This window comes from Dermochelys coriacea, chromosome 15 (genome assembly GCF_009764565.3).
Source record: "Dermochelys coriacea isolate rDerCor1 chromosome 15, rDerCor1.pri.v4, whole genome shotgun sequence".
NCBI lineage: Eukaryota > Metazoa > Chordata > Testudines > Dermochelyidae > Dermochelys > Dermochelys coriacea.
In genome coordinates, this window is record NC_050082.1 from 24,555,298 (window position 1) to 24,576,973 (window position 21,676).

A 21,676-nucleotide genomic window follows, 5' to 3' on the forward strand; every position below is an offset into this window, starting at 1 on the left:
CTTTATAAATGCATATGATGCTTTAGTGATTAGAACTGGTCTAAATTTTTGGACTGAAAAAATTTCTTGGCAGCATGAACTGACCTTTTTGGAGATGGTCAATATAAATTTCAGAGGGGTAGCCATGTCAGTCTGTAGCAGCAAAAACAAGGAGGAGTCCTTACACACCAACCCAGGAACCAATCCCTGCAACAAACCCCGTTCCCAACTCTATCCGCATATCTATTTGAGGGACACCATCATAGGGCCTAACCACATCAGCCACACCATCAGGGGCTCCTTCACCTGCACATCTACCACTACGATATACGCCATCGTGTTAGCACTGCCCCTCTGCTATGTACATTGGCCAAACTGGACAGTCTGTACACAAAAGAATAAATGGACACAAATCAGACATCAAGAATTCTAACGTTCAAAAACCAGTAGGAGAGCACTTCAGTCTCCCTGGACACTCAATAACAGACTTAAAAGTGGACATTTTTCAACAAAAAACTTCAAAAATAGACTTTAATGAGAAACTGCAGAACTGGAATTAATTTGCAAATTTGACACTATCAAATTAGGCCTAAATAAAGACTGGGAGTGGCTAGGTTACAACAAAAAATAATTTTCCCTCTGTTGATACTCACCCCTTCTTGTCAACAGGGCCACATCCACCATGACTGAATTGGCCTCATTAGCACTGCCCCCCCACTTGGTAAGGCAACTCCCATGTTTTCATGTGCTGTATATTTATACCTACTCATTATAGTTTTCACTCCATGAATCTGATTAAGTGGGTTATAGCCTACAAAAGCTTATGCCCAAATAAATTTGTTAGTCTCTAAGATGCCACAAGGACTCCTCATTATTTTTTTCAATATAAATTGTGAATTTGGGTCCCCAGCCCTCACTTGCTCTTCAGTTGCCTATGATGTAACACTGAACATAGAGCTGCATATATCTGTTGACTAATAACTAGAAGTAAAGGGTCAATACTAGCTACATTACTATTAGAGAGGTTTGGTGATTTTCTCCAGTGCTCCCCATTCCTATTCTCTATCCACTGTAGTGTAGTTTAAATAAATTACCAAAATAATTGAAACCATGATTATATTGCCTTATTTTGACAAAAATATGCAGAATTTTAAAATATTGTGCACAGAATTTTTAATTTTTGTATGCAGAATTTTTTTCTAATTTTTAGCACAGAATTTGCCAAGGAGTAGGTAGTGTGTAATTTTTGTTGTCAAAATGGGATCAAAGTGCAATGAAGTTTGAGAACCACTGGTCTAGACCCACTGTCTTTTCTTCTAGAATAGCATCCACAGGTGGGCTATTCTGGCCCAGCTCTTGTAAAACAGCTCCCTCTGCAGTAGCTATTCCAGGCCATTTCCCTGGGGCAGGCAAATGTCTTCACAGCAGTGGCCTTGCTAGTGACTGTTTTGTGCAGTTGTAAAATTAAGTGTCAGGATATCTAGAGCTCTTGTAAAGGCATCTTTCTTAAATCTAAATAAATACATATACAGTATTACTCCCGTGGGAGCATGTGCAGAATTTATGTGTGTGCCCCCCCCCCCCAGATTTCTTTGCTTCCCTGCAGAAAAATGACTTTCTGACAGAGAAGCAAAGGGAAGCCACAAGAGCGGCCATGCGATGCTCCCCAGCAGTATGTTTCAGGTGCCCACAGCAGCCGGCAGAGAGGTAAATCACTGTGGGGCAGGGGGTGGGTCTGGGGAAGACCCAGCTGGTGGCTCCTACCCTGCACCGGGTTTAGCTGCTAGTCCTGGCTGGGCTGGGGATGGGGAGGACAGCACTTCCTCTTCCCCTGCACAGCCTCTGGGGCCAAGTCAGACCCACCCCCAGAATTCTCCCCAACTGCAGGAATCTCGGCATACTCCCCCCACCCTACTTCCTACACCCATAGCTCCTCAGCTGCAGAGGGAACGATCCCTGTACAGGGAGCTGCTCCACCATCCACCTAACCCCTGTGCATCCAGACCCGCTCATACCCAATTCCTCCCAGAGCCTCACTCCCCTCCACTCAGAACACCTCGATGAGCCCCACTCCCCCTGCAGCACCGCGATGAGCCACCCACACCCAAATTCCTGCCCCACTCCCTCAGTCTAGACCCCCCCAAACCCCTCTGCCGAGCTCTAACCCCGCACAGTCCAATCCCCGAGCCCCAACCACCTTCACTTGGACCCCCTGGCAAAGTACCATTACCATTGCACCCAGATCCCCCCTGCACCCGTATCAGTCATTGAGCCACCCACACCCAGATTGCCCCACAGAAAGCCCTCTCAACTCACAGCTGGATCTCCCCACACTAAGCCCCTCCACACTTGGATCCTGCCTTGCTGAGCCTGCCTGCCCACACCTGGTTCACATGGCATGGAGTGGCAGGGCTCTGGGGTGTTTCTGGGGCAGGCCCAGTCCTTGCGCTATGTCAGGGTTAGGTGCAGCCTCACCACTGAGTCCGTGTCCAGGGGGGAGCTGCACAGTGATCTCCCACCTCTGTGCAGCCAGTGACCTGTGCTCCCCAGTGCCATGCTGGAGCCTTCATATTTATTAGACAAATAAAATGTGCAGAATTTTAAAATATTGTGCACATAATTTTTCGGCACAGAATGCCCTCAGGAGTAACACTATGTACCAACAGTACTTAGAGTTTACAAACCACGCCTAATTTTACATTGCAAGGGCCCATATTGCCTTCTTTACTGCACACGTTTAAGGCTAAAATATTAATCAAGATACTCAGCAGTATGCAAAATGCTTTGTCTGGTGTGGACCCTCATACTAAGTTAACCTGTGATGATTTTGCCTTTAAGGTTATAAAAGGAAGGATAAAGGGGAAAAAAAAGCTTATTTTTTTAAAAAGTCACTTTATTACAAAAATGTATATAAAGCAAACTATAAATACAGTGTTCATATAAAATTGCATTTAGCTAATAAACAAGCCAGTAAAAGATTGGTTTTTTCAATAAAATGGTTACACAGGCAAAAACCTGATGAAAATATTATAAATCATCATCTTCTGCGTATACCATTACAAAGAGAACTTTATCTACAGTCCTGTTTTCTACCTAGAAAAAAATTATTCCCATATTGCCTCTGAATAGTACAACAATTATTAAATATAGATTAAAACACCAAAAAAGATACAGTTACGGATTAAAAATAGGGAATTAAAAATATGGAATTACATTTTTTGTTTGGTTTAAACACAAAACGTTTGGAAAACTGAGAACATGTACTATGCGTTCACCTGCTGAGATACAGGGAAAAAAAATCAATTCATAACAGAGGCCTTCCTACATTATCTTTCTTCGGTGCTAGTCAATCTAAAAAAGAAACTTGTTATCAGATTTCAGATAATTAAACTGTTTTCCAGTTTCAAAATATCATAAAAACAAATCCCTGCACATGAATGAAAAAAAAAAAAAAAAAAAATACACAGATGCTTCTGTTGCTGAACTTCAAAAGGAAAATTACTCACCTCTGTATTATCTGGTAATAGATTATTCAGGTGAATAATTTTCAGACTACTTTCGTTTTGGGGAGAAGATATCAAAGTGAGAAAAGAATAAAACACACTTAAAGCAGATAATACCCACTAAAAGGGAATTTAGTGGGGGGGGGGAAGGAAAAATATATGTCAAACTTGCCTCTTCACAAATGAAATTGAACTACAAACCATGTTGAAAAGAACTACAGAATCCATCCATAACACTACAGCCTGGATCCTGCAAACATACACAGCCATGCTTACCTTTACTTTAACATGCATGCAGGATCAGGGCCTAAATATTTGCATTCTGTCTCTAACTGTAAAAAGACTCGGGGATGCTATTATGTTGTTCTATGATGGTAAGTGCACCTTCTGCTTTATACAAGTGGTTTCTGGCTCCTGATAGTCACAAATAGGAGATTTGATTTTAAAATAATACAGAGCATGCACCAATACAACCATTTGTTGCTTATACGGATGGTGCATACAACATTTGTGATGTTTTTAAACGTTTAGCAACATAGATTTGAACACTTTGAACAATTATTTCTTTCACACCTATAAAAAAATGCCACCTTCTCAGCTACATGCTGTTTCATGGAATTACATCCAGGAAGTAATGGTTGGTGTATTTCTATAATGTTGCTATATAGCTAGTTTTAGTTTCTTTTTCTTGGCCTTCATGACAGGTGGTAATGAAATCTTAAAAGCAGTCCTGAAATAACACAAGAAAGAAAAAATAAGATATGCTGAACACATTTCTAAGCCTAGCCCTCACAAGCAAACAAAAGTCAAGAAGCGTACTTACTCGCATGTGCTACAAATAGGGCTGAAGTTGCAGAATACTGGAAAATAAAAGAATAGGCCAGTTTCACTAAAATAGTTACCTTGAAACAAGAGAAATTAGGTCAGTTCTATTAAATATATTTGTAAAACTTACTTGACAAACACACAGAGCAGACGTAACCTATTTCAATGAGATTTCGATGACAGAAGCAAGCCGCTCGATAGTCAACATGAATGGGGGGTGGAAGAATTAGTTGGGATCTTTGCTCTTGATCAGGAAGAAATACCCACTGTATAAATTTTAAAAAGGGGAGTGTATTTTAGAATCTGGGAGGAAACTACTGTGTTAAACGACTTTGCTATATACACCAAAACTATTGCAGAGAAGAAAGTTACCCTCCCACCTGCCAAAGAAATTCACATTTATGACTGCATTGGGTCACTAAGTCATGGTTGAGGAAGAAAGGAATTTTGTCCTCATCACCTTCCAGGAAATGTTTTGATGCTCATTACCGTGATAACTAAAAGATGGCCTTTTAAAAATCATCAAGTCATTTTTAAGGCATGACTATTATTAAACTTCATTCAACATCAATTTTAAGCATGTGTGAGTTTAGTGGGGGTTAGAGGTGCCAGAATGATACCCCCAGAGACACATCACAAATGTATCCACAGAATCCATAAGAACAAAGAACAGTCATGGAAGGTTTGCTGCCCCCTCATTTCCCCTCCTACCACCATCACCACCGTGCCTCAAATTCTAACCTGCTGCAAACACCTCTGCAGGTAAAAGCATACTTCAGTCGTCATGGCCCATCAACTCACTGAGCACTATACAGCAAATGCCAACCAGGTTGACAGTTGCTGTAAATTTTGGTGGATTCTGCATCATAGGCACTTGTCTACTAGGAACTGGACTAGACCAATTCATTTCAAATAGACCAAGGAACAGCCATCACATAATAACAACTTTCAGTCATTACCAGCCTGGCCTGGATTGGAACCAGCTACCCAATAGTACAAGCTTATATCATATTGTCATTTTCCTCCAAGTCTCCCCAGGCAAAATCAGTGTTATGCACCAGCACTTCAGGTAAGTGATATTCTTAGATACTTGGAGAGATATTTCCCCTTGTTGAGATATCCTGAAAGAAGACTGGGAAACTGCTCACCATAGTGAAGCGTCACACATGACTATGCCAGCCCAAGTGTGAAAGCCCTCCTGCAAAGCCTGTCCCTTGTGATGCTGGTCCATACCCTCCCATGACCTCCCACTGCAGCATCTACTGAAGCATATCAAACAGCTGAATACCTTCAAGCAGTCAGGGTTCCCAACACTCAACTTCCATGTCAGCTCGAAGAGTCTGCTTCTGCTCCCAGTGAAGTCGAGAGGAATTTTGCAACTGACTTCAACCGAAGTAAGAGCAGCCCTCAAGTGTTTTTTTAAGTTAACTTACCAGCAAATACTGCAAAAGGGATGGCATCCGGGGCACTTTCAAGTATATGCCTCCTGTAATGTCACAAGCCTGGAAAGCACACGTTGCAAGCAATTAACATAGGAACAATTTGACACAAACCTGAACAGAAATTGCTACATGCTACAGAAAGGTTAAAAAAGTCACACATTTTTCAAGTCCCACAGATTTCAGATTCTAAAGAAATTAGTTGCCCCAGATATGTCCATCCCTGGTTTTTGAACGACCTCAGGGGAAGCACTGTCCATGGAGAGAGATATGAGCAAGAAAGTGTCTCCCCTCTCTTTGGTACTGCAGTAAAGGACAGACATTAGAAATAAGTAGATGTCAAACTTAGATACAGAGCCAACTTTACTTTTTAATTGAGTTTTTTAAAATCAGAGTTCTTACATTGCTTATACACCTGAACCTTTTTTTTTTTGCTTGATTCCCAGTTGAAATTTTAAAATTGAAAGAATTCTTAATTGTTTCTTGTTCTATCCTACATTAAGATTCTTGATCCATATATGCCACCAAAACCAGTGCCTACTCAACAAATTTTTATCCCTGGAAGGAGGACAATAGTTTCCAGCAATCAGCGTCTGTTAAACAGAGAACAGTTCAGATTCGGGACAGAATGTTCCAATAACCGGGGGAGAGGAACTGATAATAAAAAATGTTGATGTATCCAGGAGATAAAGTGGAGAGAGCTGGATTTAAGATTTTTGTCACATAAAAGGGAGCAAATGGGAGCCTGTCCATTATCACACAAGATTGAGGCTTGATTTGCGCAGTTCTAATCTTTCCATCTCCAAGCAAAGGGTGCAAAAAGTTTGAGAGAAGAATGATTTCAAATGTGTCAAGTGGTCACAAAATAGCTATTTTCAATTCTTCATCCAACATAATAAATGAGTAATAAAAGTATATTATACCTGCTGTAGGAGTCCTGAATCAGAGTCCAAAACACAGGCATCAATCAAAATTCTGAAATCAAAAAGATGAGGCTTATAGAAAATGGAAATTACAATAGTACAATAACTATAACTCTCCATTAGCATTACTGCAGAGATCTATTTTAGCTGTAAGTCACACTACATACATATGAACAGATTGCTGAGGCTATGGGCCTTCGGCACCAAAACAAAGTCTATTATTTTAACCATAGCATGTACCACATCATCCACCCTTCCCTGTCCAATAATTGGCATTCTGGGAAGGACCACAGATGAAGCTTACCTAATATACAGTATCTAGTTCTAAGATGTAGGGGGTAAGGCTCAGTAGTCATTTTGGCCATTTTCTGTTACAGTGTGGTGACCTGGATCTACATTTTAACTTAGCTGCCTCCTTCCGTGGCAAGAAGATGCTCAGACGTCCCCAAGCATCCCTTAATTAGAAGCACATACATAACAGGGACAGACAATCTTTATGTTTACATGTTGATATTGAAATAATTGAATATGTATCATAACAAAACATTAACTTCACCTGTTTCTGTGCTGCAAAGATCACATTCATGAAATTCATATACTGCAATGCACTGTCTTCTGCAGCTTTTATGACCTAGATAAAGCAATTGACACTTGTTAGCCTACACAATACTACTACTGGATATCAAAGCTCATTAAGACAATTTAATACAGAAGCTCTTACCAAAATTCTTGATTTAATTTCTTGGCTGGCTACATATTGGAGGCAAAGAAACATGAATTAGTATTTCACAGTTACTACACAATTTCAAAGAAAAAATATTGGAGGCTAATGTATGGAGTATGATCATACACCTCACTTGCAGCAGGTACATGAGAGACTGCTTTATTGGTATACTGAGAAGACCAAGTATCATGAAAAGAGCAAAAAAGAAAAATCTGACAAATATCAGCAGACTTAATTCAGCATTGGTGTGAAAGCAGATATCACCACATTCATTCATTCTCAAAAAGCAACTGGATGGTAAAAAGCAAGGGAATTTCAGTCTCTCATTGACAATTCGCTAGTTCAAACACAGACCAAGTCACAAGTGTGTGACAATCATCATAATGGCTTTCGGGTTGTAATTTCAGTCCAATGCATAGATGTCCACATCACAAAACCACCAACACAAATGGCTGTCTTAATTTGCTGTCATAAAGATCAACTTACATAGTGTCATGAGGTGATCCCCCAAGAGTCCTTTCAGGCCTTAATCACAGACCACAACCACTCCAGATCTCCTTCACCAACACCAGACTTTATTATAGTCTTTCAGCAGGCCACTGCCTGCAGTGTTATTTACATGTATTTACATTCCATAGCCAGCTGCCCCACTTGCCTCTAGGAAGAGAACAGTACAAGCAGCACCTAGTTCTGCCTTCTTTAGCCTTCCTTCAAGATCCCCACTCTTCCTTCCTGTCAATATATATATAATCCTACCTGCTGGGGTTGCTTCTGCTTCCATTAGCCTTTCAGTTGTAGTGCTATTCAGTTAATTTACACCCTCTGTCAACTACCGGTCTTCCAGTTAAGTCCCACTTAAAATATACTGGTGAGTATTACAGTGACAGGGTGCTGAATTAGCTCCTGACTCAGCACACCGTTAACCATGTCAATCCCTAGATTGACAATCTTCAATCAGTGTTCAAATTGGGCAGTTTAGATTATTAGGACAACCAGTACTGCCCACTGCTGCCAGTTGAAAAAAGTTCAGCATTCCCCCTCCCCTCCCCGCCCTTCTAAAACTCAGGTAAAGATTCAAGTAGAAGAAAAGACAGTACCTTTTATTTCCTTGTTCATCCTGTGAATATCTATTCCACTTGGTATTCAGGAAACATTTTATTCTAGGAACATCTGAGATTTAAACCTTCCAAAACAGAAAGGAAGTGTACTACCGGCACTAAACAATTTTACCCTCTTTTACCAACACACACTTTACTGAAGTTTCTGATCTGATGGTATTATACTCATAAGTCATAACTTTAGCATAATAAACTGACAATATTCTAACACAGAATGCTACCACAGAAGAGTTCAAGATTCCCTACAATGACAGTGTGAACAACATAAGGTAGACAGAGAGATTCTGAACATTCGAGTATTAAAAAGGATACAACAAAGTGCTTTAGCAAGTGATCCTGCCAACAAAGTTTCCGTTTGCTGGCCCTTCATGTCAGCTGTAATCCAAAAATACACAGAATTGACCTTTGTACAAATTAAAAGTATTTGAATACTAAACATTTCATTTGAGTTGTGTCTTGGACAAATAACATTAAAACATAGGCTCTAATAAAGGTTCGATAATTCAGTATCCCATTGGCCTGAAATAAATTCTTGCACATTAACAAAATATGGAGTGATGGAGAATAAGCTTCAGAAGACAAATGCAAAGGAGCTTTCCATCAGTTCCTAGGGCTCTTTCCACTTATTTTGTAGTTATTCATATTAAGCTTAAGAATTTCCTTTACTTCATCCAGACCTGTAGACAGCCATCATATCCTTAGTTATCATTTAGCCAAACTGTCTATATTTCAGTCTTTATTAAGTCAGCCCCTTAGGTTTTTTGCTTTTCTCTGAATTCCCTCCAGCTTGATTACAGCTTTCTGGTACTGAGCTGCTTATAATGGGACAAAATATTTCAGGTGTGTTCTAAACAGTTGTACAGTTGTTTTAGCAACCCAGCTCCCAAGTAGATTATAATCATTATAAAGATAGGTAAAATGTGGAATTTAATCTCCTTAACAGTGTCCTGTTCACATAAAATCTCAAAGTAATATTTTTCTTACTTTAAACAGCATTTAAAAAAACTAATGAGAATGTGGAACCAAATTAACCAAGATGATTTTTTTTTTTTTTTTTTTTTTAAAAGAATATAGCCATCTTACTTTTTGTCATCAGGTCTTTAAGCTCCTCTGCGATTACTTCATTTATTGCAGTTAATAATTCATATTTTCCATCTTTGCTGCCAGAGCAATTAGATTCTACGAAACTACCACCATCTCCAAAGAGATCTGCAAATGCCCAATGCTTTCCAGGGTACAAGAAACGACTAAAAGCAAGAAACAGCAGCACACTATTAATCATTTGTTTTTAAGGCAGTAAGTAAAGAGCCACAAATTCAAAATCCGTGACAAAATTTCATTCCAAACAATTCTTAGTACCCAGGACACTAATAACTATGTAAGGAGTGTGTTTACAAAGCCCTAAACGGCGTAAGCCCCATCAACATTAAATACTTTCGCTCTGACACACATCCTAATGGGAACTGACATTCAGATACCAGATCAGGATCTCCCAATCATTTCTTAGCTCAGCAAGCAAGCACCCTGTTATTCTGACAATCTCCAGGAAGGGAATTTGCACCTCTTTTGTTAACAGTCAAGATTTAAAAGTCAAGGTTTTTATTTTTAATTTCAAAAGCTATTTTTCTTTATCTCTTTCTTCTTACAATCCATTTCTTTTGTTTTCTTTTGCATTCAATAATCACCAACCCAGAATCCCCACCCCTCACTGTTTTTATTAGTTTGTTTTTTTTAAATGGTATCCAATAGATCATGTATTTTAGCCTTGGTTTGAATTATTTTCTTCAGCACACTGAGCTATTCAAAAAAGGAATATATGAAGGGAAGTTTTATAAATAAAAATGATACTGATATAAGAAAGTTATTGTACCTTTCTTGTGTATGACTTGCTATTACAGCAAGTTTGTTGCTGCGATTCATAAATAGATGTGAATTTCCCATCACCATTACTGCATCCAGGCATTTTGATAATGTAAACTATTGAAAAAAGAAAAATCAAGAAAGGATACGTGTGAAAATCTCAGAAAAATAGATGTACCATAAGAGCCACTGTATTTAAATAAAAGAACTTTTAAAAAATCTGCACATACAGGTAATATTTTCATTAGGGTTTGGAACTTACAAAGGGAATGAACATGAAATTCAAGAGGCAGACAATCCTCTCTGTAGTAGGTGGGAAAGTGTCTGGGAAAGTGTTTTTCCACTTCTATGTATGTGCATACAGAGACAGAAATGGAAATTAAAATAAATATTATATATGATAGAATGACACACTCCAGAACCGCTAATAATCATTGTCATGCTCCAGAACATGTTTGGCCTTGGAATACCATTTATATATGGTTCAGCATCTTCAAAGCACAGTACAAAGATGAACTAGTTAATCCTTACAAGAACTCTGATGTGGGTATTATCATCCCAGTTTTAAGGATGAGGAAAATTGTAAAATCTCTATTTCTCAGTTTCAAGTGTCCCCTAATCAACTGTGCATGTCCAACCTGAGAAACCAAAAGCCTGATTTTCAGAGCTGCTGAGCACCGACAACTTCCACTGATTTCAAGGCCCAAGATGCTTCAAGTCGAGCTCTTAAAATTAGTGGCCAGTTTTGAACATTACAGACTAATTTACTTGGCCAAGACTACAGAGCAAGTCAGTGACAACAACGGGGATTAGAACTCAAGAGTACCTGACTCTCCATCCTGTATTCAGTCAGACAAATTGCTGCAGCACAAACCAATCCAGCATATCATTTGTTTAAAGGGGCATTAGACATGACAAGATATTATTGCAACTCTTTTATCATCATGTAATTCTGACATAATTTTGAATCCAAAGAGTATTTCACAATTTCTCTCCAGCAAATGCAGTTCAATTTAGATTGTCATGCATTTAAAATAAATCAGAGTTGTCAAAAAATTACAGAAAAAGTCTTTTGGAAAACTTCATTGTGACCCCATGCTAGTCAGGAAGCCTTACCTCTGATTCCCCTAGCGCTTTCTTCCCCCACCAGATAGGGTTGGTGTCAACAATGATGACTAAGAGATTTAGCTCATCATCTAGAAAAGCAATAATACATATATTTGAGAAAAGACAACACACTGACACTATGGCATCAAGTAACAGCTTCTTTAGAAATCTGGGAAGGCCAAAATTTAAAGATCTATAAGCTAGATCCATATTTGGTTTGATGTCCATTTAGCTGAGTGTGCATAAGTGTTTGCAGAATCAGGGCTGTATATTCTACTGCTATTAGACACATTTTTCTTTAGGAACGCTTTTCAGTCTCACACATAATAGCAAAAAAAAAAAAAGTTAGCAAGAATGTGTGATCAAACAAACACGCTAAGATTCAGCATAACTGCAGTTATTCCACATTTATTACCAAAAATTCCATGAACGGCATAAAACATGGAAGGGGAGTAGAATGTATTATGTTATGCATAATGAAGCATTATATATTTTTGAACCCAGATGGGGGGGGGGGGCGGGGGGAAGAGACACACTTTAGAAATGCAGAGACAGCGTCAGGGGCTATTCCCGAGCTAATTCGATTCTAGTGTTTTCTTTACACCCGTCTACTGTTCAGGATTTTTATCAGCCTCTCTGGGAGTCACAGATCCCAGCGCAGGAACAATTTTTAAAACAAATGGGGCGAAGAGATGAAATTACCGTGGCTGCCTGTGAATGACAAGAGGGAAAAGAGGTGTTGGCTGCTTACAAACCCCCGCTATCTCTTAACTCAGCGGCCCCCGATTGCAAACAGGCGGGGGCCTCGCAGGCAGCAGCTGCATCCTGCTGGAGAGGTAACCCGCCACCCCTTCTCTCCCACCCGCCAGACGGCGGCGCTCTCCGCCCCCCAACGAGCGCGCAGCCCCCGGGCTGTCAGTAGAGGGCTGGGGAAGGAGATAGGACGGGGCCGAGGGTTCCCCGCGGCGGGGAGAGGTGGCAGCAGAGAGAGGCCTCGGCCCGGGCCCTGAGGAGAGCGCGGGGGAGATGAGAGGACCCACCCCACACACACACACACACACACACACACACACACACACACACACACACACACACACTTCCGGCGCGGCCCCCGGACGACAGGACAGATGCGCCCGGCCAGGACTCACCGGCGCTCATAGTGCCCAGCCCCAGGCAGGCGGAGAGCAGACACCGGCTAGGCCGTCGCTTCCGGCGCCTGGAGATGATGTCACCGCTCGCTAGTCGCACTGCCCCAGTACGTCATGCGTGACGCGGCCGGAGCCGGCCTGTGGGGAAGGCGCCGGTGCAGCGGGGTTCGGTGTCACCACGAAAAGGGGCCGGCCGGGCACAGCCGCTCCCTGCGCGTGCGAGAGGGAAAGGGACCCGGCTCTTGCTGTTCCCAGAGGCCCGGTCCCGCCTGCAGCTGCAGCCATGAACGAAGCAGGTAAGAGGGGCCGGGGCCCGATCCGGAGGTGGGAGATGAACCGGCCCCTCGCCAGAGCCGCCCCTGGAAGCAGGTGTATACGCCGTGCGCTAGCCTCCCTCGCCGCCTGGGGCTGCTCCTTGCCGGCGGGGGCGCGACGTGATCCCGCCTGCCCGGCCGCGGGGGACCGGGCCTGGCCAGCCCGAGGTGGGGGCTTTCCCCGCGCCGGCCGGGTCCCTGTGGCTGACGGGCCCCGTTTCCCTTGCAGAGCTGATCGAGGCCTTCAAAGCCCAGATGCGGGAGGATCCTGACGTGGCCTCGGCCGTGGCCGCCATCCGCGCGCTGCTGGAGTTCCTGAAGAGAGACAAAGGTACAGGGGCGCCGGCCACCGCCCGCCAGCCCGTGCTCCGCTGCAGAGCGAGACTAGAACCCGCAGACCCTGCTCCGAGCGCGCAGGCCCCTGTCCTGGAGCCAAAGGAAGATGGTCACGTAGGACGAGCAGTCCTGAATCCGACCTGTAGAGGGCAATGGTAACACACCTCACCGACCACCTGGCCGTATTTATAGGCTTGGACGGATTCCGTTTTTATAAACATCGATTTCACCGTCGGCGCACAAACCGGCAGAAAATGCCGCCTGATCCTTATTGAAGGGTGCTCTCTAATAAATTACTGTTTCACACCCCTATAATTTCCTGCAACTGTGAAAACTGTTAGTTGATAAAAACTGGAAAGATGCTAAAAAAACCCCAAATTTTGCAGACTGGTGAAATGCAAATCAATGAAAATTAAATAATGCGCAGAAATAACTATTGATATTAGCCCTCCAAATTCTTTAAAAAAAAAAAAAAAACAAATTCTGCCAATCCTAAAGATTTATGAGACACATAATCACATTCATGGTGTTTCAGGTGACTGGAATTCAGAGCTTTGTTGCATTTCAGGTGATCAGTTAATTTTTGTTTTCTCAAGAAGCAAGCTATACTGCAGTTCATCTCTGCTTCCAAGAGCCTGCTTTTTCTTTTTCCACAAGCAAAACTAACAGTCCAGTTCCTGCCTTGCAGTAAAAGGCAAGCCCTGTGTTTTGAACCTGAACGTCATACTGTTTTTAAAAGTTCAGAAAAGAGTTAAACATGAAGGTCTTTGAGGGGAAAAGAAAAAAAAAAAAGCAGGCTACATGCCCTCCAAAGTTAGAAATAAGAAACTTGTCTGGTGGACATTGTACAGAAATGAGCACATGCTGTGAGAAGCCTGCATTACTAATCAAAATTTGGGAAACAGAAGTAGTACAAGAAAGATTTTCAAAATATATTTGTTGTTTGTTTCATTAAGTATAATCTGCTTTCATTGGATATGTGCTCTTCTACTCACAGAGTGGCTAAGGCTTAGCTGAGCATGGGTGCTGAATTACCTCATTAATGGCAAGAACTTGTTCCTTCAGGTTACAGTCAAAGCACATTGATGGGCAGGCAGGAGTAGTCAGCACTGCTGTTGACTATGTAGTAGTATTTCATCAGTTTTCATTCCTGGCAGTGATGCAAGTTTCAGGAGTGCTTATTCTCTTTTTAAGATGACTGTTATTCTAGAGAAAGGTGGATGGAGGGCATGCTGCAGGTAGGGCTTACAAGACTATAGATTTTGTACTCAAACTTATTAAATCAGTTGAAAAATTTTCACATGGTGTAATAAGCTTCCACTGCAATCCCAATACACTGAAGGAGAAATACCAAGGTAGTCATTTGGAAATGTTTAAAATACACACATTAGTGCCATACCAGAATACACCTAAACTTCTGTCTAGCACGGTAGTTCTCAAACTTCTGTACTGGTGACCTCTTTCACATAACAAGCCTCTGAGTGCGACCCCCCCCATAAATTAAAAACACTTTAATATATTTAACGCCATTATAAATCCTAGATGCAAAGTAGGGTTTGGAGTGGAGGCTGATAGCTTGTAATGAGTATCTTGTTTTGAAATGAAGTTTGCATTTCTCTCTCTCTCTCAGGTGAGACCATTCAGGGTTTGAGAGTAAATCTCAAAAATGCCATTGAAACTCTATCTGGTGTTGACTCTTCAGTGGCAGTCTCTTCAGGAGGAGAGCTCTTTTTAAGGTTTATCAGTCTCACCTCACTGGAGTACTCGGTGAGTTGTCACCAACTGTAATGTTTCACTCATCCAAAGTACACCACTTGCAAAGTAATCCTGGGGCTTAATTTTTGTTCTTATTGCTTTTTCCAGGACTATTCAAAGTGTAAAGAAATCATGATTGAACGAGGGGAACTTTTCCTTAGGAGAATCTCCCTTTCAAGAAACAAAATTGCAAAACTCTGCCATACATTTATCAAAGATGGTGCTGTAAGTATGTCAGGACCGATGAATCTGTCGTGGGTGTTCCATTATTTCAAGTGATGGAGGAAACAGGAAGGTTTTATCCTCAGCTGTTAAGGAGCCCACATTATCTGATGTTGACTTTCCCAAGTAAAGATTTTATTCCTACTTATTACTCATCACATTTGTTTATGCCACATATTCAAATATTTCCTAACACTCCCTTTTTCCTTCCTTCCTTCCCTCCTTCCACCTTTCTTTCCATACAAACTGATATTAAGCCTGTGGCCCAGTTCTAAGTGGTACTGAGCACCCACAACTACTGGCTTAAATGGGAAGTTGTGGGTTCTCAGCCCCTCTTAGTGTCAGGGCTTCAGTAATTAAGTGTCCTATAAAGTCCAGTTTTCATGATGGCTTCACATCCCATGCTTTGTAAAAATATAGGAGTTTAATATTGGACAGGTCACCAAAAGTATCTACAACTCTTAAAATGTTACATTTTTGTGAAACCGGGATATCTAAAGTAACTGAAGATCATGTTTAAAACACTTGTGCATGGTAAACAATTACAAGAGATCATGACAATAACAAAGCTTTCCTGAAACTTGCTAAAGCAGTAAAATGTCTGTTACTTTAACAGCGAATATTAACGCATGCCTATTCGAGAGTGGTCCTCAGAGTGTTAAAGGCAGCTGCTGAATCAAAGAAGCGTTTCAGTGTTTATATTACTGAATCACAGCCCGATCAAGCAGGGCAAGTATATGTCAATTTTGTCTTCTTGATTAGTAAGATGCTGTAGAGCTAATGTCCATCAGTGGAGTCATATATTAACAGCTTTTACCTGTTTTTGAATGACTGAAAGGTAACTATTTCATTGCAAAACATCACATCCCTCTTGACAATCTACAGCAATGCCCTTCCAAAGAATCGCTCTCAGCAGTGAATTCCCTGTACTAAGTAAACACATTACAGCATTCGAAGCTTTCCAGCTAAGGTGTAACAAAACTTTAATGACCAACCCCTGCTAGGCAATTCATTTTTCCTCTAAGAATGAGGGTCAACTTGAAGTATTTTTTTTTTTTAAATAAGCTACTAGTATCGAGTGTTACTCATAACAATAGGAGGATAAAAATGTTCACCAAAAATGTGGTGGTTTTCATGTTTTGGGATTTTTTTAAATGAGTTCCCTTTGAGACACTAGAGTATAAATTACTGACAGATCTGTACAGCACGGTCAGTCTCCAAAGGATACAACGTAGTATGAGGGAAGTAAGGAAAATAGCAAACCATACATGCTGTATAACCACCAGGTAGCTGCCACTCTCTGGCCACCCAACTAGGCAGTTTCATTTCTAATGACAATTGAAATACCTGAAGATCAGCCAGATAAAGTGCGATTTATCAGCTTCATGAAAGTAACATTTCACAGTATGCTCTGTTCATAGTATCTTGTATCTAACACCAAGCAGATGAAAAAGCTGGGTGTTAAATGTACAGTAAACTGTCAATTTAATCATATTTGTCTGAGTCTTTTACCTTATATAGTTTACAAGTCATACCTATGATTTCTAAACTGAACGATTAGAGGGGAATCTTCAGTTTTACTCCTTGTATTGTCAGTTTCACTATTTCCCTGATAGTCAGCTTGTTTCCCCTTTATTTGTGTGAGTTTTTCATACAACAGGGAGAAACCAAAAAAAGGAGTGATCGCAAAACCACAATGACCAATAGGGAGATGCAGATGTGTAGGCTCTATCATCAGTAGCGCTCTACCAAATTCACAGCCATGAAAAATGCGTCACAGACCATGAAATCTGGTTTACCCCCGTGAGATCTGGTCTTTTGTGTGCTTTTACCCTATACTATACAGATTTCACAGGGGAGACCAGCATTTCTCACATTGGGGGTCCTGACCCAAAATAGAGTTGCAAGGGGGTCACAAGGTTATTTTAGGGGGGTTGTGGTATTGCCACCCTTATTTCTGCGCTGCTTTCAGAGCTGGGCAGCCAGACAGTGGTGGCTGTTGATCAGGTGCCCAGCTCTGAAGGCAGCACCCCACCATCAGCAGCACAGAAGTAAGGATGGCATGGTATGGTATTGCCACCCTTACTTCTGCACTGCTGTCTTCAGAGTTGGGTGGCCAGAGAGTGGCAGCTACTGACTGAGGGCCCAGCCCTGCAGACAGTAGTGCAGAAGTAAGGGTGGCAATACCATTCAATGCCATCCTTACTTCTGCACTGCTTCTGGTGGTGGCTCTGCCTTCAGAGCTGGGCTCCTGCCCAGCAGCCACCACTCTCCAACTGTACAGCTCTGAAGGCAGTGCCACCACCAGCAGCAGTGCAGAAATAAGGGTAGCAGTACTGTAACCCCCTCCTACAATAACCTTGTGATCACCCCACAACACTACAATTACACCACCATAAAATTTCAGATTTAAATAGCTGAAATCATTAAACTTACTATTTTAAAAATCCTATGTCCATGAAATTGATTCATGGTCCATTTTGATTAATTTGGTAGGGCCCTAACTATCAGGTTTTATTCATACATACTGGAAAAAAAAATAGATGCATCACATCTATGAATTTCACTGATCTATTTAAAGGAAGATTTCAAAACTTCATAATTGTTATTTTAATAGGCAAAAAATGGCGAAGGCCCTTAGCAAGCTCAACGTTCCTGTGACTGTGATTCTAGATGCTGCAGTTGGGTAAGTATATTAATTAAATTCTTAAATGTTAACATGCCTTTTATTGTCCTTCTGGTTTTCATTTTAACTAAAGTATATATGAACTTCCCAAAAATTTGTTAAAATTGGAATGAATGGTTTTGCTAATTTAACCTTTCACTGTAGTATCAACTGGCACAGCTACTGCATAAGCTAAATCTTTTAACAGAATAATGTGATTGCCATAAATCAAGCAGAAGTATTTGATAATGTTTAGATATTAAATTGAAAGATAATTAAACTTAAGTGTAGCATTTAGGGATATGGGGGAGAAAAGGAGCGGAGATGCTATAACTAAGGGTTTTTTTAAAAAAAGTCAGATGCTTTATATATACACAAGTGCTGTTACTGGATTTTTTTTAAAAAGCTAATTGCTTACTAGATAGCAGAATTTGAGTCCTAAATGCATGAGAATGGAACAGGGATCGTGTCCCTAGCCTCTGTTTGCCAGAAGCTGGGAACGGGCGATGGGGGACGGATCATCTGTTCTGTTCATTCTGGGGCACCTGGCATTGGCCATTGTCGGAAGACAGGATACTGGGCTAGATGGACCTTTGGTCTGACCCAGTATGGCCGTTCTTAAGTTTATGTTCTTATGAACAGTGCATTATTAAAACTTAATTCTCTAATCCAATACAAAATGCCTGAGAGGCAATTGTCAAGAAGATACACACCACTCTAAACTTGCTATATTTTACAACGTAGTTAACTTAATCAGTCAGGTCACTGATTTCATATTATCTGGCCAGATAACTCTTAGAGACAACTGAAAAAATAGAACTTCTCTCCTTATGAGCATTTTAGTTGGTGGTGCATTTCCTTCATGCACCAGGACACATGCTATCTCTGTACTTTTATAGGTTTCAGAGTAGCAGCCGTGTTAGTCTGTATTCGCAAAAAGAAAAGGAGTACCCGTGGCACCTTAGAGACTAACAAATTTATTAGAGCATAAGCTTTCGTGAGCTACAGCTCACTTCATCGGATGCATTTGGTGGAAAAAGCAGAGGAGAGATTTACACACACACACACACACACACACACACACACACACACACACACACACACACACACACACACACACACACACACACACACACACACACACACAGAGAGAGAGAGAGAACATGAAACAATTTACAGCACCTCTCATTCAAAAAGTATCTTCTTTCTATCAGTATAAGGGAAAAACAAATGTGAGGGGGTATCAAAAGAAGGGTAAACACAGGATTAAAGGCATTTGGAATTATTTAAAAAGTATATTTTGGTTGTGACCATCTTGAAATATGGAGATGAGAGACTATTATGAAGTTAATATTGAGTATCTAAATTTCTGTAACTGATTACTAGTAACTATTAGACTTCAGCCAAAATATCCTCAGCAACTTTTGAGGTCAATGCCTCAAGTATGTTTGGCAAAGCATTAGTTATTTTATATTCCTGTTTGGGGAGATCAAGGAAGGATAATTTCAAGGACATATGAATAGTCTGCATGCATATATCTGGATAGTTGCAAGTGACTAGTCTACTGGAAAAGCAAAATGATCATGAGGTATTAACAAAATTGTTTAAATCACATTTCTATTACTATACTTTATGATTTAAACTTTTTTTTTTCTTAAACAGCTACATCATGGAGAAAGTGAACCTGGTAATAGTTGGTGCTGAAGGCGTGGTTGAAAGCGGGAGGAATTATTAACAAGGTAAGAGTGCTGAATTAGTGATTCTTCATATACCTGGAGCAGACTGTGCGTATTGATAGATTTTGAAAATGTGAGCAATGTTTGCATTGTATTTCTAATAGATTTTTACTCACTAGAGCTTAATGGGCTCCTTCTAGATGATGCGGGGGGGGTCAATTCAGGAAACTCAGATTGCTGCTGCTAATTATTTGTGAATAACCCCTGTGTATTAGTGTCATGATTAAGACTATTACAATAAATTGCCACCTTCTGCAGACAGTTGCAACTGAATAGTCTTCATGGTCACAATATACTTAAAGTTTAAGCTAAAATCTATTTTGCTTCAGAGTCCAATCAGTTTCAGTTTTACACAGTTGTCAGCTTCAATAAGTCTATATCTAAGGCAATAGATTTATTTTGCTTACTCTACTTTTTAAAAATAACCATATTCTGTTTGCAACTTTCATATTGATACGCAAAATAGAATATGGCCTAAAGACTAGTTAGAGTTTGCAGAAAGAACGAACTTTTTGGCTTGAAGGCGGAGTACATTACATATGAAAGCTGGTTAGAATAAACAAAGATGAAACTTTCCTGACCTGAAACACGCTAACAAGTAGTATTTTTCATTTGTCAGAATAGGGAGTGGAAGTCAGGATTTCTGGCTTCTGTTCCCTTTTGAACTACTGCTTCCTATGTGCATCAGTCTCCTGCTTTGTAAAATGAGGATAATACTTGCCTACATCACAGGGATGTTGTGACCCGTAAGGGTGCACAGATAAAACTCTTTTAAAGAGCATTCTGTTTCTTAAAGCTTTACTTCTAGGACGAGTTCCAGCCTTTTCAGAAATGCTTTAGTTTAGATGTTAAGTACACATGAAAAAGTCTATTGGTTGGAACCATGGAAGTTTACTGTCACTCTAGCACTGAGTGTATATACTGTTTTCCATCTAAACTGTCTTTGCAGATTGGTACAAATCAATGGCTGTGTGCGGCCAAAGCCTCAGAATAACCGTTTTATGTGGTAGCAGAAAGCTTCAAGTTTGTAAGACTCTTCCCTCTAAATCAACAGGATGTCCCAGATAAGTTTAAGGTAAGGGAAATTCAGAATACTTTCTAACCCACAGAGCTTCACGTAAATTGGTTCTCTGAGCAAATACCATAAATTTAAGACTTAAACCATGAATTTACACCTAATGCACTGAAAATGTAGTTGACATTTTTCTATCGAGGGTAAGTCAAAGCCACACCCAACCTGTAATAACATACAGTATAGCTTAAACAAAAGTGTGTTTGGCAATTTGGATTTTCCTGCCAATATTTTATAATATTGAAAAGCTTCCTGCTCTATGTACACTAAACCAAACTGCCAGAAGCAGCAGCACTTCCACCTAAGTGCTACCAACATACTGTTCCTGAAGCAGCTCACTAAGTATACAGGAAAAGCAGCTGGCAGCAGAATGGCTGGATCAAGGGAAACTTTTTCCAGAACGATAAACCTTATGTATTACTGTGTAGATGATGAAGTGGAAGTACTAGGTGGTACCAGTCTATGCTGTGGTTAGAGCAGTGGGTTCCTTCAGCTACAGCTAGGGTCGATAAAATTTGGTTAAGGCCATATTATTATTGAAGCTCAAAAAGATTATGGCCTATCATTTTGTGACCACTAATGGTTTTCTTCTCCCCCCCCAGTACAAAGCAGACACCCTGAAAACAAACCGAAGTCTAACTGAGGAGCATCCCTGGATTGACTACACCTCACCATCACTAATTACATTGCTGTTTACAGACCTAGGTGTGTTAACTCCATCAGCTGTCAGCGATGAACTTATTAAACTTTACCTGTAATGGAGCAGATTCACTGCACGTTGTGCTTTGTTGTTCAATGATCATCTCTTCGGTTACAGAGAGTTTGACAGATATAAACTATCCCAACATGTTGTAGAGAGGAAACTGTATAAGGATTCGCAAAAAGAAAAGGAGTACTTGTGGCACCTTAGAGACTCATGAAGTGAGCTGTAGCTCACGAAAGCTTATGCT

The 21,676-nt window shown here is 40.7% G+C and overlaps 2 protein-coding genes across 2 annotated transcripts; one reads left to right on the plus strand and one right to left on the minus strand.

Annotated features, from left to right (window-relative positions):
• Positions 1-3,310: 3,310 nt before the first annotated feature.
• Positions 3,311-12,783, minus strand: GTF2H3 (general transcription factor IIH subunit 3). The gene is made up of 13 exons (XM_038373027.2): positions 12,627-12,783; positions 11,488-11,567; positions 10,382-10,488; positions 9,595-9,758; positions 8,824-8,886; positions 8,491-8,520; positions 7,391-7,419; positions 7,221-7,300; positions 6,670-6,721; positions 5,741-5,809; positions 4,438-4,573; positions 4,306-4,342; positions 3,311-4,212 (listed from the first exon to the last, which is right to left on the minus strand). The coding sequence occupies exons 1-13, from the start codon at positions 12,634-12,636 to the stop codon at positions 4,143-4,145; spliced, it is 927 nt and encodes a 308-aa protein (XP_038228955.1). The 5' UTR covers positions 12,637-12,783; the 3' UTR covers positions 3,311-4,142.
• EIF2B1 (eukaryotic translation initiation factor 2B subunit alpha) lies at positions 12,783-21,493 on the plus strand. Its single transcript, XM_038373026.2, is given in 10 exon segments — positions 12,783-12,922; positions 13,170-13,271; positions 14,907-15,043; positions 15,140-15,256; positions 15,870-15,982; positions 17,871-17,939; positions 19,581-19,638; positions 19,640-19,657; positions 20,604-20,729; positions 21,329-21,493. Coding segments are annotated over 10 exon segments (909 nt in total). The 5' UTR covers positions 12,783-12,909; the 3' UTR covers positions 21,485-21,493.
• Positions 21,494-21,676: the final 183 nt, after the last annotated feature.

Excerpts from the sequence above, each read along its gene's own strand:
- GTF2H3 (XM_038373027.2), bottom strand. Across the intron at positions 6,722-7,220 it reads GCAGCACAGAAACAGGTGAA|AATTTTGATTGATGCCTGTG; the intron begins GTTAATGTTTTG and ends TTTTGATTTCAG. Across the intron at positions 5,810-6,669 it reads ATTCAGGACTCCTACAGCAG|GCTTGTGACATTACAGGAGG; the intron begins GTATAATATACT and ends TGTGCTTTCCAG.